Source organism: Dermacentor variabilis, chromosome 3 (assembly GCF_050947875.1).
Source record: "Dermacentor variabilis isolate Ectoservices chromosome 3, ASM5094787v1, whole genome shotgun sequence".
In the NCBI taxonomy this organism is placed as follows: domain Eukaryota; kingdom Metazoa; phylum Arthropoda; class Arachnida; order Ixodida; family Ixodidae; genus Dermacentor; species Dermacentor variabilis.
The window spans coordinates 36861981-36878460 of record NC_134570.1 but is presented as its reverse complement, the minus strand read 5'-3'; the positions used below and the strand labels follow the sequence as shown (position 1 = coordinate 36878460).

Here is a 16480-nt window from a genome sequence, read left to right as displayed (position 1 = left end):
TTACATATTTATTGTCTAATGTATGTCGACAATTTCTATCTAAGTACAACCTATCCGACTGTCCCAGCTATGGAGATTATACTGGAATCTCACACTGAATTTATTTTCCACATGCACAATTAGAGTGCATGGAGTGGCTCCAAACAGTGCACATAATGCACTCAGCTTTGCATATTTAAGTTTCCATTATTTTGTCATTTTGTCATTTCATCATAGTCTCTCATTCTTCTCTACCTTTCCCCTTCTCTGCCATTACTATTTTACCCGGCACGGAGCAGATTGCCGGACTCATGTTCCTCCAGCCGAACTCTCGGCCCTTAATTCTTGCCATTAAGTGTTCTCTCTCTCATATTTTTGTTTGCACAAATGCAGGCACCAGAACCCACTGGATCCTAATGCTCCCGACATGACGCAATTCAAGACAGTCGAGGAGTGGCTGTGCAGCATCAAAATGGCGCGCTACCATGAAAGCTTCCAGAGGGGTGGCTTCACCACAATGGAGGCTGTGTCGCGGCTTACGCTCAAGGACTTGGCCGCGCTTGGTGTTGTGCTTGTGGGGCATCAGAAGAAGATCATGAACAGTGTGCAGACCTTGAGGGCACAGATAAACGCCACCATGTCTGATGGGTGCGTCGTCTAGGCACACGGGACTGCTCGTTGACTTGATCTCGTGGCATCTGCTTCCTTAACTTAAACAGACCTGAACATGGTGCCGGAAAATGGGAAAGCAGCAACAGCAGTGGTGACCCAATGAATTCTTCTCGCCACGCGAGAAAGGCTTCCACACTTGCTAGTTCATTCCAGACACATACAAAAACTAGCAGGTTCCATGGATGGAAACTCGATTTTCGAAACTGTAACAGTAATTCTCCGGGTTCTCATTATTCTTGCCACTGCTTTCTTGTTTCCTGCGCCACTCCAGGTTTGTTAAAAAGTAGGCAAACGGTTTCCCAGACAGTAGAAGTGGACAAAGTGGGGCCGTTTGTTCTGACTGCACCTGATCTAGTTGGCAAAGGTTTACCTGCTTTGAGGGCTGCAAGAGATCCTGATCTAATGTGCATGTTAGCAGAGAGACATGGTTGTGTCTGCTCAGCTACTTAATCGCACATTTTAAGCTCTAAGAATTTTAAGCTTGAAATTCCCTTGCCAATCTAAGCCCTTCTGTAAGCTTCTGGTTTGATTGGGAAACTCTTGCTGCAGTTCTTGTAGGCAAAGCAGGGCCAACTGCATCAGGTCTAGATGAACTGAGGATTATGATGCCCCCCTGGTATGATGCAAGTGCGTGCTGAGCCTTGTGTGAACGGACAAATCATCGAGGCATGCAGCGCAGTGTGGTGGCGGCAGACTCTACTCGCTATGCAACGTGTCGCAACGAGCGTGCATCTACAGTGCTGCGGTTGACTGCCACATCTTGTTTTGGAGACTGCGGAAGTGATGGGGACAGTTGAAGCCAAGGCATGTGTGTGTGTGTGTGTGTGCCTGTGCGTGCTTGTGTGTACATAGCTGGAACTATTATAACATATCAGCGCGAGAGATGAATGGAACATTGAGACAAGGACTCATCTCACGTGCTCCTCCCCGACAAGCCTGCATATCATGCCAACCTTCTTTGCCCCCCCGTGTGCTCGCATCGTTCCGTGTTTGTCGGCAGTGGGGGAAATTCCTAGAGGTTGTTTTCTTCCCTTCATATCAACTGCCTTTCTGCAGCCCTGCTGAGTCGGCATTTGTTAAATTGTGTCATTGTAGGCACTGCTTATTGTGTATGCTGAATTCTTTTCTTGAGTTGAGCATGTGCATGTTACTACAGTTTACTGCAGCGAAGTACTCCGTTTTGGTGGGAAAACACTCAATCGAAACTTTGGAAGATTCTCTTTCAATTCATTTTTTTAGTGAAGAAAATTTTATTTCATGCAAACCATCTTGGGTTTCTTCTAGCTGGTCATACTTTTTTTAACACAAGCAGCCTACTTATATCGCCGCTTAATCTCAGCCGATAATTTCGTTGTCATCACTCACACGACAAAGAATGTTCGTCACCTGTTGCTTTTCCAAATATTTTTTATGGATGCACTGTTTTTTTTAATGACAGTAGTACAGTGACAGCCCTGCTGGAGCTGTGAGCTGGACACTTTTTTTCCACTCTTTTGACTCCCTTCCGCTAGGTGTGCCATCATTACTCAATAGGTGCTTCATGCTATATGCAAAGACATGTTTCCTGGGCTGTCAGTCATTGCGTGTGTTCTTGCCCGTTGACAATGCCACAACGACGTCTCTAGGCTTTCGGTCGTTCTTGTTTTTCCTGTGAACATGTACACTTCCCTGTTGGGTCTATTGTATGCCATTGCTCAACGAACCAATGCTGCCATGTTAGAAAGACTGAGTGAACTGGGCAGCACGCTGGCTGCTGAAAACGGAATGTTAGCAACTCTTTATTCTTCCTTTTTTTTAAAGATGCGTTTCATACACAGAACATGTTGTGCACCAGAACACCACAAAATCATTCTAGCAAGCCATGAGATATTTCTAGCTTATGGTTTACATGCTGCATTCCATTTCACATTATCTATCCGCCTATGTTGCATGACACATGACCAAATCAAACCACAGTGGTTCTCTAGGTGGCTGATTAATCTGTCAACTTATGCATACCGTGACAGATTAATTAAGTGGTAATGTCAAGGTGTAGCAGTTGAGGTGTCTGCTTTTTGTTGTCAGTCTAGAAAACAAGCAAAAGCAGCCACATGTGCAAAAAGTTTCAGCAATCCCGAGTTTTCTTCTGAATGGCCCCTGGAAGCTCAATGTATAAAGGCTTGGAAGTGACCGATTTTGTGAGTAGCTGCATAAGCACCGCAGCTGTCATAGAAAGATTTAAAGCTGCATTTTCTGAAGCCTGTAAATGTGTCGTCATGTAGGAAAATATGGGAGTCTGCAACACGGCAGACGAGAGGAAAGAAATTGAACTAAGCTTGCTCTGGGCGCAGTTTTTCATTCCACTGCCTAACGCTAGCGCAGCGCATGTCACACTCACAGTTCCTTTTCAACCAAAATGACAATGGAAAAGCTTTTAGTAGCTTCTTTTCACAAAATTTGTCAGTATGATGCATTTTGTAAACTTCTGTGCAAATCAGGAAAAGGAAATAGTTTGAAGGCTAACATATTTATCTTTTTCTGTATTCAGTGCCAGAATACTAATCAACTGTAGCCTGTAAGTGTGACACGGTGTGCACGTTGTAAGACTAGCACACTTGTGATGCCTTAATTGTTTATAATTCGCAGTGCCATTTACAGATGTCTCCTTTTCCTGTCATTCTAAAGGAACAGTTTAGGTCAAATACAGATTATACAGACGACTGCACAGAGCTTGCACATATGACATTTGTTAATTATTCACTGGTTCACAGGGTGGTAATTGATTGCTTACTAAGCAAAGCTTTCTGAATGCGCACTATTATTAGACCGCACTACTAATGGCAGCAAGCATGCCATTCTGGAATTTCTTATAGTACTACTTCAGTTTAAATTTTTCAAACTGTCAGTTCCCTTTTTATTTTATTTGATTCCAAAATTTTTTTCTTCGTAGGTTCTCGCATGATTGTAAGTTCTTTATAGAGACGAGCAACAAGCAGCAATAAGGTAGCCTGTTTCAATCACAAAATGACGCGAGGGCTCCACAACTGCTATCCGTCTGCTATAGCCCAACAAAACGAGATGCATGGAAGTGGGGAAGTTGTTGATGTTTATTTATTTTGCACTTAGCAACTGCCTAGCTATCCTTTCCTCATTATCTTTTCTTGTTTGTCCCGAAGATTAACCTGAGCGTTCAAAGAAAGAAATTTGAAAATGTCTTGGAATGCTATGAGTTGGAAGTTATTTATTTCGAGCTTAGGACAGCATATGCTTGCTGTTAGTGTCAGAGAGTTGTTGTAATATAAATACGAAAACGAAAAAAGAGAAGCTTGTGAGAGTGATAGAGAGAAAGGGGCAGAGGGTGAGGAAATATGTTTCAAGAGAAATACTCTTATGTATTATATGAAATCCTCATCATCGTCTGTCCAATGACAAAGCACGTCGGCTAAAGTGTGTATCTGTAAATGTTTTTTTTACGTGTTATTGTTTTCTCTGTGTCTGTGGCTGTTATAGTCAAACTTTCTGCGTGACACATTTATGACGGAGTGTATACTTAGGGCGGTTTCCCTTGTGAATTCTTGTTTCAGCGTCGTGTACCATGCATTTTTTTTCCTCATGGGTGTTGTTCGTTTTTATGTGAGCACATTTTTTATTTAAATTTTTTTTAAAGGATTTGTGCATCGTGAAATGAAAGAAAGAAAAGCGTGCAACGAGGTCGCCCAGCCTATGCAGCATTGTGCGGTCGTGAGCACGCCTAGTCACACACTTTTGTTCGCATACTGCCCTGCTGCGATGTACTGGCGCTTGTGATTGTCTTTTACTGCCACCGTGAACTGAATTGTGAGGGAGGCAGCTCGTCTTCGCTGTTATAGGCTCTTCGTTTTTAATTTTTGTTTTGCGTTTCAGCAGTTTCTCTAGGCATGAATACGAATTTCTTGTGTCACCGAGCGCATCTGTTTTTTTTTTCCTCTCTATCCATGGATGTGCTTCTTTCTTTTCTTTTTTTTCACACTCCCTTGGTTGTTGCGCGAAATAATCGTGCCCCTTCCAGTCTTTTTGCGTCACAATTAAGTTATGAAAATGTCGGCGCGCAGGTCGTGTGTGTTACACGAAATTGCACAAAGGTAGTGCGCGGCGATCCTTTGGACATACGTCTCATGTAAACACACACACACAAAAAAAAAGACACCTATGCTCCCGGTCTGTACATTTTGATGCATATACGAATATAATTGCGCCCCATGGGACACACTATGAAATTCTTTCATTAATAAAATTAATTTTTATGCTAACATTGTCCTGTTTTTTCTCCTGGAGCATCCTGCACGGATTGTGTGATTTGTCGTTTGCCATTTGTTTAACTTGGATGGCCACACTTAGTACATCAAAATGAACTCACTTCCTTAATAGCAAGGTGCATGCCTTCTTGAGCGTCTGAAGCTGGAGATGTTTAAATTACAGCGTAGCTGAAGTACAGTTACATTGGTTACTCTGGTATAGCAAAATACGTATGTACAGCTTCCATCAGACTCGACTCTAACAATGAAGTCACATCTATAGCAGCTTAACTTTAACAAACACAGGCTGTAAGGAGAAAACGCTGAATGTTCTGGAAGTCTCATTAGTTAAGCTACTATCCTTTCAATGCGTTACGACCTGAAATATCCAGGACTCAACAAAAGAAGCAGTAATATGTGCCCAAGGAGCATTCACGTTAAGTATGATGGTAACTGTTCTTGTTCGAGTCAGTACACAGATATGAAATTTAAAGAGGAATTCCGATTGCTTGAACTAGCTGTAAAATGCGAAGCTTGCGAAATTCTGGCATCAGCTACTCTTGTTGATCGGGATGAAGATCGACCGAACAGTTTAATAAAAAAAAATCAAACTAAATCATTGCAGCCAATGAATACAACATATGCTGTTCTTTTAATATGTCTGTGTGCTTTAGAGAAACTTATGAACTGACAATGTAGGTTGAGGAGAACGCTAGCATGATAAGCGGCATTGGAGCCAGCTGTGGAAGAAGACGACGAAGGCACAAGCGATATATTGAGGCTAAGAACTTGAGACCGAAATCACCGCACCGACTGGCTGTGGGCCAGTGCCGTCAGCGCCTTTGCAGAGGGAGGGGCAGTATGGGAACGCTTGGATGATGAGCGGCAAGGGAGCCAGCTATGGAAGAAGAGGACGACCATGGAGGAAGGAAAAAAATTGAAGAGAGGCCCTACCTACAGAGCTTCATAGTGAGAAACTCTACCCCTCTGCGCGCTAGGAGAAAAATGTGGAGGAAGTGACGTGGTAGGTTCTTTTTTTTTCTTTCTTTCTTTTGCTGTAGCGGCCATGCTTTCGGGCTGCAATGGCGGCTTTGTTACGGTTCTGTGCGCTCACACATGTTGCTCATCCTAGGTTTCGTACCGTGGCAAAGGAGTCGTGTGGGCAGGTTTGCGTTAGTCTCCGTGTTTTGTTGCGCTGTGTTGTCTGGACCGTGCTTGCCCGGGTGTTGCTGTGGCCAGGCGGAACAGGAGGAACTAAAGCTCGTGAAATGAACGCGCATGCAACGCTGTACACAATGTACCGCGCCACGGCGACGAAGGAATATCCGCGTGAAATTTTGCCCTCTTCGGCGCAATCATGCTAACGGGCCATCGCAGGCCGAAACCGACGCGTTTCAGAGTCTGCATAATGAACGCCTTGCAGGTCAGTGATTTCTGCTTTTGACAGCGCATGGTGCATTTGAGGCGCGTAGAACGCACGTTAGTCAAGATTGCATAATCCTGGTTCTAGAACGATCGTGTTCGGTAACAACTTGCTTTTGTGCATATATTAAAACACTTGTTGCGTTACACAGAATATGTGCATTTTGCTGCCCTCGGCACCGTGCACCGGCCAGTCGACGCTTCATCCGGGAAGATGGGAATCCTCCCTACCGCAGGCGTATGTTATGTGTGCGCGCAAGAAGCGCCAGGAGTTGAAGGTTAGCGGATGCGCTGCAAGAGTGAGCAAGGCTCCACAGAACGTACGCCAGCTGCGAACACATCAAACGGCCGTTCCATGGTCGCACGTGCGTACCGTTCTGCACCGTGCGCCGGCTATCACAAAAGTTTGGTTCCGTGAAGCTTCACTTACCGTGGGAAGAAGGCACCTCAGGCCGCAGTCAATGAATCTAAACGCGGAGTCAGAAATGACATTCTGCTTCCCTGCTGGCGCGCTGTCGTAGTGATGCGCGGCCACCCAAAATTTGTTCCATAAAGCGCGGCGATTCCTCAAGCCGCAGCGAGAATACGTGTTTGTGATAATAAACTCCAGGTGGGTCGCAAATGGGTTGGTGTGTCGTACGTGTATCCAGCGTATTCTTGCAGTACAGTGACACCGTACGTTTTTTTCGTGTCACCAGACGTCTAGCTCGCAAGTCCGTCTGACAGCCCCAGGAAGTCCAAGAAGAGAAAAGCAAGTAGAAGGGAGCGATAACGGCGGCATTTTTTGAAAAACACTCAAGAACTGGGCAGCGGCTGGGCTGATAAAGCATGTTTATGTTCATAAAAGGCGGTAAAAGCAGCCGATTCGACCTCACGGCCTAACTTGCGAAGTTCATTATGAACTTCTTTCAACATGACTTCGCCAACGGTAATGCTATGAGACATGGCGATTACATCCTTTTGTTTAGTATTGCTGCAGGCCGCACGCGTCCTAACAGCCCGGTTGCGCGCAGCGAGGCGTGGTTTCGCGAGAAATGTAAACAAGGGAGGAGAAATGGCTGACATGATGGCGGAGCACCGCCAACTTAGCTTCACTTAGCTTCGCAAAGAGTGACGTCAGGGCCCTTCCTCAGTTTTTCCCTTCCTCCATGAGGATGACGAACGCGTGAGCAGTGACACGAACCATTGCTGATGATCATAGTTTTTACTCGCACACATGAAAATGTCGCGGAACCCTAGCCATAAGCAACTTTGCTGTAAAACATGTATATGATCATCATTAGCCTATGTTATGTCCGCTGCAGGACGAAGGTCCGAGTCCAACTAGCGCCCTAATTTCCTAATTTCATCGCCCCACCTAGTCTTTTGCCGTCCTTGACTGCGCTTCCCTTCTCTTGGTACCCATTCTGTTGGTTCAACGGTTATCTAACGTGCGCATTAAATGACCTGCCCAGCTCCATTTTTTCTCTTAATGTCAATTAGAATATCGGCTAAACCCGCTTGCTCTATGATCCAAGCCGCTCTCTTTCTGTCTCTTAAGGTTGTGCCTAGCATTCTTCGTTCCATCGTTCCTTGCGCAGTCCTTAACTTGTTCTCAACTTTCTTTGTCAGTCTCCAAGTCCAACATGTACCATATCTGATTAAATCATGCAGGCCAGGTGACTATCTGTCGCCGCCCCGTTTCAAAGGGATGCTAATAACTCATCATCACCATCGAGTGTGAGCTATTCGGCGAGAACGCGCCGGAAGCAGCAGCAGGCAGCAGCCACGCTCAACAAGAGAGGCGCAGGGGAGTTCGCAAACAAGGCTTCGCTTTAAAAGAAAGAAATTCACACGATGGGAAACAGCTGGTGTGTAACGCGATACTTTAGTGTTGGCGGTGGTGCAAGCCAGGTGTTCTTGTAGCCAGCTCGGGACTCAAATATATAGCAAGGCACTCCCCTTTGCGTTATCGTGTCTTGTTTCCATCATTTTCATCCAATTCACCGTCTCTAGCTGTTTCTCACACTTTCTTTTTTTTCTGACTCCTGGGGTGGCTTGCACGAATATTTAATAACGAAAATAATAACGAATTGAAGAACGCGTTCTTGTGCGGACTATGTTGTCTATGGAACATTTAAGAACGCGTTCCTAAATTCGTTATTATTTTCGTTCTTAAATGTTCATGCAAGCCGCCCCTGGTTGTCTATTTAGACTTTCAATTACCCTGTACATGGTTGCCAGCTTTCTTGACCTTTCTTGACCTGGCAACTTTCCTGTGATGCGTAAAGCCCCTCAAACTTTAGTGATGCGAGCTTATACAGTAATTCTAGTGATGCGTGGACTGCAACACCATCTGGTGACGTTGCAGGGAATCGAGCCCTGCAACGTCACGTGACAGAACCTTCTGGGGACGGCGACGACGGTGCGAAACTGAGAAACGAACTTAAGGAAGTCAGCCCTTTAAAACAGCGGTGTTCCAAAGTTTGGAAGACGAAACGTTTCCAGATGATGGGGGTACGCATGGGTTTTTCGCACATTGGGTGCAGAGCCGGCACGGACGTCAGACACGACAAAAGCCGGTCCAGAGGCAAGTAAAGGGGATAGTTACACGGAGGCGTTGCGCCTATAGGGAGTATTCAAGTGACGTCACCGCACACCAGTTTATTGTACTTTTCACAGCTTCCACAGCGCTTACGGAGATAAGCGGATTGAGATAACACGCAGGCTTTCACCGTGCTCGCTGTACTACAATATGGTGACCTTAATGACGTCAGTGCCTGCCCCGTATTGGAGCGTCAGTTCTCAAGCACCGTCAACGTACTGGTCGAGCGACGTTGATTCACGTTACGTCGTTAACTGTCGAATGAGCCGATACGAGAGTACGTCGGTGCCCTCCGAGAGTTAGCAAAGACTTGCGACCTCGGGCATTTCTTGGAAGAGGCTCTACGGGACAAGGTTGTTGACGGGATACGGAGCACTGAGTTGCGACAGAAATTGCTCGTGAAAGGGTCACAACTTACGCTCGCAGAGGCAGCAGAAATGCCGCAGACGTACGAGCAGGCAGCGGAGGGTGCGGCGGTCTATGACCAACGGTCGCCACAAACGGACATAGTGTAGCGCGTATCTCAAGGCAGAGGCCCAGACAGCGACTCGGCAATGAAGCCGGTGCGCAGGTGTTACCGGTGCGGCTCTACAAGGCACCTAGATAATTCACAGAAATGCAAAGCACGGGGGAAACGCTCCCAGTGCCACAGGATGGGACATTTCCGAGCGGTCTGTGGCAGATCGGCGGAGCGGGACGTGCGGACGGTCCGAAACGACGGCGCTATCGAGGAGGACGTGCTCACTGTGCTGGCGGTCAGACAAGTGGAACGAAGTATTTTGGTCGTTGACGTCGTTATTGAGAACGAGTCACTTCAGTTGCTGGTGGATACTGGGTCGTCGGTGTCTATTTTGCCAGGCCACGTTTATTGAGCCAAGTTCGCCAACAGGTTCCCTTTGAAAGCGGCTACAGCGACGCTGCGGGATTTTTCACAGAAGAAAATTCCAGTCTTGGGATGGTTCACAGCCAGAGTTGTACGCGGGAACAACTCGACTTGCCTTCGATTTTACGTTCTTCCCCAAAGCATGACATTACTAGGACAGGATGCGGTGCACCAGCTACAGTTGCACATCATCGCTTCTACACTGGAGTGCCTACAAGTAACGGTCAGCCCCCAGTCGCTTCCTCCTGAATTATGTGAGTTTTCCTTTCTTTTCACTGATAAGTTGGGATTGGCGAGAAACTTTGTACATTCTGTGGAGCGCCGCGCAGATGTAAAACCAGTCGCACCGAAGGGTCGACGTTTGCCCCTGACGCACCGAGAGAAAGTAGCGGCTGAACTGGCAAGATTATTGGATGAAGGCATTATAGAAAAGGTCAGTGCTGCGGAATGGGTGTCTCCTATAATGGTTGTGCAGAAGAAGGATGGAACTATTCGTCTATGCGTCGATTTGCGTGAGCCGAACAAAGCAGTAGTCATTGATGGATTCCCTTTGGCGCACACGGAGGAATTGTTGCATGCGCTGAGCGGAGCAGCATGGTTCTCGAAACTGTATCTTGCTGCAGCCTACCATCAAGTGGAATTAGCCGAAGAGAGTCGCGAAATAACGACGTTAGTTACGCACGAAGGCTTATTTAGGTTCCGCAGAGTGTGTTTTGGCCTCGCATCGGCACCGGCCGCGTTTCAGCGAATGATGCAAGAAATCTTGAAAGGCTGCAATGCGTGTTGTTTTATAACGACGACATCACAGTCTTTGGAAAGACCAAGAACGAGCACAACCGTAACCTTCGCGAGGTATTGCATCGGATCGCTGAGGCGGGGCTGCAGCTAAGTCAGAAATGCTTGTTCGCTGGCAAGGAACTCTCCTCTTTGGGTCATCATGCGAGTGCAAGTGGTCTTGCCCCACTCAAGTCAAAGGTGGACGCTGTGATTAAAGCACAAACGCCTGCCGATGTAGTCTCGCTGCGGTCTTTCCTTGGGCTCGTAAACTATTACTCCCATTTTCTTCCCAATTATACAGAGGTGGTGGAGCAGCTGCCACGGCTTCTTCGTAAAGGACAGAAGTTCGTGTCGGACCAGAGCACCAAGGATAGTTTTTGCAGGATCAAGCAGATGATGGTCGTCATGCGGGGTGGTGGCTATGTTCAACGGGTCTTTGCCTGGACAAGTGGCCACTGACGCCTCGGCATATGGACTGGGAGCTGTGCTACAGCAGGTAGTCGACGGAGAAGTACGTACACTGGCGTTCGCTTCGAGGACACTAACTCGAACAGAACGCAAATACTCTACCGGGAGCTAGAGGCGCTGGCATGGTTATGGGCGTGCGAACATTGGCACGTTTATCTGTGGGGCCGCAAGGTTGTCTTACGATCTGATCATCAGGCTTTGGTGACACTGCTGTCCACAAATGGGGTTGGAAGACGCCCACTGCATATTGAACGCTGGTGTGCTAGACTTTTGAGATACAACTTCACTGTGCAGTACACAAAGGGGAACACCAATGTCGTTGCGGATGCGCTTTCTAGGTTACATTTGACCTATGCAGAGGACGAACCTGTGGAGGAAGTAGTTGCTGTGGTTTCCAGCATGATCGCCAAGAGTGAGTTGCAAGCAGCAACAGCTGAGGATTCATTGATAAATGAGGTGGCGCAGCATGTTATGTCCAGATGGCCGGAAAAGGGCTGTTTAGCTGGAAAACTAGGGTTGTTTTTTCGTATACAAGAACTGTCGGTTATGTACGGGCTACTGTTTCGTGCTGAACAGGTCGTTCCCCCAGCGACACTCACTTCCAGGCTGGTAAGGACTCGTGTGTCATGATGGCATATGAATCGTATCCAGGCATAGCAAGGACCAAACAACAAGGACCAAGTTGAATCTCTGGTTAGGAATTGTGCTATCTGCAAAGCATTAGCTAAATCTGCAAAAACCATAATGGCGCCGTTGGAGCCAGTACAGTGGCCCGAGAAGACGTGGGAAGAGCTTGGAATCGATATCGTTGGCCGATGGAGCAGGCCCCTCCGGAGCGCAGGTTTGCGATCACTATTATTGACTACCACAGCAAGTGGCCCGAGGTGGCATTTGTGTCCACAATCACTGCACAGGCAGTAGTGAAAGTGCTTTTGGAACTTTTTTCGAGAGAAGGGTACCCGAAAAGCATTGTGACTGACAGTGGGCGTCAGTTTATGTCGACATGTTTTGAGCAGTTTTTACGAGATCGGGGAATCCAGCACTGCGTTACAACATTGTACTACCCGCAATGCAATGATCAGGCTGAGTGGTTCAACAGCGTTCTCAAGGAATATATTCAGGTTGCGGCATTGGAACGAAGACCACTGAAGGAAACAATGTGGGACTACCTGGGTGTTTACAGGGCCACTCCACAGGAGCGTCACCGGCTTACCTACTGCATGGAAGAAGACCCAGGACAAGATTGGAAGTTGTTGGCCTCCCAGAAAGGGAATTTTTCGAGGAGCCGCGTGTCGCCACGGAAAAATTGGAGGACGCTTAAGCTTCGCCTTCAAGAGTGGAACGCGATAGCGTTACAGCACCCCATTCGCACCGCCCACTAATTCGCTCGGCATGCTCTTGAGTCACACAAAGACAGTTTTCATATACAACACTTCTAAGTCCACAGCGCAACCTTTTTCTAATTATTTGTTCCAGGAGCACCACGCAGACGCACGACTTTTCGCCAGCAGCACGGCACACATCGCAGGGGACGCTTTCCCACCAGACGCGCTACGGCGCAGCGATCGCGTTAGAGGCGTCCTGCATCGGACGCTGCGCGTAGGAATCGCGCTGTGAGCTCAAAGAGGAGCAGTGTCGCCTAAACACGAGGGTTCGAGTGGCGCACGCTGGAAGTTGGAATTGGAGAGAGCGAGAAAACTTATTAAACGCAAGGGTATTAGGGCATCTTCGCACCGGTCCCCGCACGGCCCCAATGCGCTCAAACGAGACGAAGGGGAGAAGCGAGTGAGTGGCGCGCCACCTGTCGGGGCAGCGCCGTACATTGCGAGGAGGGGGTCTTCTGTGTTTGCAGCAAGATGGCTCTGCGTGCGCGCCAAGCGCACAAGAAATCTAGCGGAGACGTACTTCGCTACTCGTTTAACTGCGACTGCTGTAATATACATGCTCATAATTACCGATATACACCGCAGTATAACTTTCTCCGCGTCGTTTCTAAGGCAACGCCGCATTCACTAGAGGCGCTTTTGTCATGATTTGAACGGTCGAACTCATGGCTGAGTGGTAGCGTCTCCGTCTCACACTCCGGAGACCATAGTTCGATTCCCACCCAGCCAGCCCATCTTGCAAGTTGTTTTTATGTGTGAATTGCCTTCCGGGATCTTTCGCTCATGGCCAACGCCGCCGACGACACCGGCTTTTCTGCGACAGGAACTCCTCAACGCTGTCGCGTTAAAAGTTTAAACAGCGCGTTAAGGAGCAACAACGAACAACCATTGAGCCAGGAGATTTCGTAAAACTAAAGCAAGGCGGACCAAAGACGAAACTCAAGTTTTCTTTGCCGATGCAGGTGGAGAGACGAGTGGGCGCGAATTCGTTTTTGCTGGCAAACGGTACGAAATGGAAAGCTTCAAAATTAACAGTAATTGGCAAAGTAGGGACAGAACAAGCACTAGCTGACGCGGTTACAGCGCGACGCAGTGTAGCCTCTGGGTTTTCTGCGACCTAGATCTTCACATAGGGAAGATTACGGAGCGAAATACCCTTACTACCGTCGAGAATAAATCTGAAATGGTGCTATCAGAAGACGTCCAGGGAAGCACTACCCATTCTGGCTGTGCACAGCCCACAGTAACGGAGTCTATACTAGAGGTTCCCGATCAGCAGGACATCTCTCGGTCGCAGTTCGCCACAACCACAGCACCACCACGCACCAGGCCGGAACGAACAAGAAGAATGCCAGCGCGATATCAAGACTATGAGCTTACCTGACTGCAAGAACGTCGTTCGTGTGAAGTGCTGTGAAGTGAGTGCACGAAAGAGGATTGATTTCTTTCCTTTATCTTTTTTTTTATGAGGGGGGAATGTGTTGGTGTATAGGGGACGCTGTCAATTATATCGGCTGTATATAAGCGATTGCCATCAGAATAAAGTTCAGTTCCGTGGTTCCCCGTCAATGTATAGTCTTGTCTTATCATTCGGCGCTTCGCGTCACTACAGGTATGCTTGATTGCATGAACACTTTTGTATTACTCACTTATTACTCGTATTATTAATTTTGTATTACCGCATAATACCAGTGTACTGCGGCGAAGCTAACTACAAAGATCCGATAATTATACAACGTATATAAGTCCCTTGCCCTCACTCACACTCATTTTCACGTCTACTCACTCACCGAGACTCACTCACTCTCACGTTCACGTTCATATTTATGTGTACTCTCAAATCCTTCTTCACTCACTCGCATTAACACTGACATCTTCGAAATGAGCATGACTGAGTATGCCCATCTGAGCAAATTGAACCTCGTGTGATTGTTGACTTCTTTGCACGGCGGACGTGCTGAGTGGTGAAGCGTGACCCGCCAATGTCTGGGGGCACGGGAGACGAAGCAAGCGATTTCGTAGGTATAACTGTACCTCCTGTATAAGAATTAAGTATTGAACAGGAAGTTAGAAAGGCGGCGAATATTCCATGAAAGGATAGTGCGAAGAGCTAACGTAAGATGACGATACCGCTATGTCACCTTAACAAAATGTACGGGCACCGCGTCCTGTTAAAGCCACTCAAGCGTTGTGTGGTATCACGGTGGCATCTCGCGACGCAAAAGGGAAAGGACTGAGCGTATTTCCCTCAATTGCCGGGAGATGGCGGGAGTCACCTATAAAAACTTTAATGACGCATTCGAATAACTGGGCGCGGAATCGAGTCCCTCGGCGTCGTCAGATTGGGGCATCGAACCTGGTGAATATTCTTGGAGTCTTAATAAAATGTTTCATATTATTTTAATTTGAAGCCACTGTTTGCCTACTCTTGGCATTTCCAGTCTATCTACCTAGTTATCTAGCCTCTTTCGCCGATCCAGTGACCCATTGCCTACCAGCTTCGTCCAATATTTGCATGTGATCATGATGCCGCCGGGGTCGTTCTTCTAATTTATATATATATATATATATATATATATATATATATATATATATATATATATATATATATATATATATATATATAATGTGATATATGCCATGCATTATATCACATTACTAACGCCTGGTAAAGCTTTCCAGAATTTCAAACGATGCTGGATAGCCAACTTTCTGGAAAATTCTTTATATGACATCGATACCCACATTGCGTTGGATCTCAATAATTTGTTATTGCTAGAAGGCTTGTCTCCTTTTTTATGACGAGGCTACTTTCGAAGGCCTGATGTTTGCTGTCAGAATCACGTGTTGAGGTAAACAAATGGCGTATACTTCAGCTATAAATGTAGTGGACATTACATTTAAAAAAAGATTGTTTGCTACTAGCCTGTGAGGACCTTGTAGAAAAAGTTCTTTCTTTGTCTGTCTGTCTATCTGTCTGTCTGTCGGTCGGTCGGTCTGACTAGGGCATATATAATCTATGGGTACGGTACCATGCGAGATAAATCTGCATAACACTTAGAATGGGTTCAAGCAATACAAAAATAGTTATTAAAGGGAAGCTTTCCTTGCCTGCCGAGTATATTCGAAAGGAGCACCGACACATGATTCCGAATAGCAGAAAAATTACTACTGTATGCTTCTCGCTACTGAAAGGGCGAGAGTTAGCAAATATTAAGTTTTAGAAGCAGTTGCAAGATATCTTAATTTGATACTAATGTTTTTACACATTTCATTTGGTACACGGCATCATGACACGTAGCAAAATTTGTTGATATCATGTAGCAATAAGGCTAGGTGTGATGTGGCGTCCGTCATAAAAAAGTTAACAGCTGCTGCATGCGCTTTATTGCCATTAGAATTCTTAGGACATTTCACGCTCGTTTAGGTAGGTTTCCACGTTTTTAACCAATTCCCGGCCAACTTCACTCGCTAGCCTTGCAACAGCGCACAAAATCCAGGACGGATCAGAAGAACCGAAACACACCATCAGCACTGCCGTTCTTCCTATTCGTCGAGTATTTTCTACGCTGTAATACATCGGAATGATGAACTTCCAAATCGACCAAATCGCAATTTTATTTCGCTCGATAGTCCATTGTATATAGATAGAGAATCGGACTGCTGTGCTGAGAGAACCGTGTTCGACACGAATCGTGCTGGGAGGATTGGAACCCACGCCGTATACAGTTAGAGTCTTGCCGGAATAATACGCGCCGACTAGAAGGAGCAGCGTGTCCAGAGGGATGCAAGAGAGAGGAGCGCGGCTGCAGCATGACGCAAAACACATGACGCCTTTCGGAAGTGGCACTACGGTGTGTAATTCAATGCTAATCGCATTAACGTTGACATTCATCGAGGTTAGCATTGCCGGAATTTTCGGTCTTTATTTTTTTTTTTCTCGCAGCGCTCAGCGCTCGCCGAAACGTGGTGACTCAGTACATGTATCATGGCGTCGTGAAGCATGTAATTCCTGTAGATGTGCCGAAAACTCAACTGGTCTTAGAATCAAATGTTG

At 46.7% G+C, this 16480-nt stretch overlaps 1 protein-coding gene across 8 annotated transcripts in view; it reads left to right on the top strand.

Annotated features, from left to right (window-relative positions):
* Eph (Eph receptor tyrosine kinase) overlaps positions 1 to 4919 on the top strand; it is a 273768-nt gene extending 268849 nt beyond the window's left edge. For all 8 annotated transcript variants that reach the window (XM_075684779.1, XM_075684785.1, XM_075684782.1 and 5 more), the window contains one exon: positions 373 to 4919. In XM_075684779.1, the coding sequence (XP_075540894.1) occupies positions 373 to 640 (268 nt within the window). In that variant the 3' untranslated portion in view covers positions 641 to 4919. The remainder of the gene's footprint in view (positions 1 to 372) is intronic.
* The last annotated feature ends 11561 nt before the right edge of the window (positions 4920 to 16480 follow it).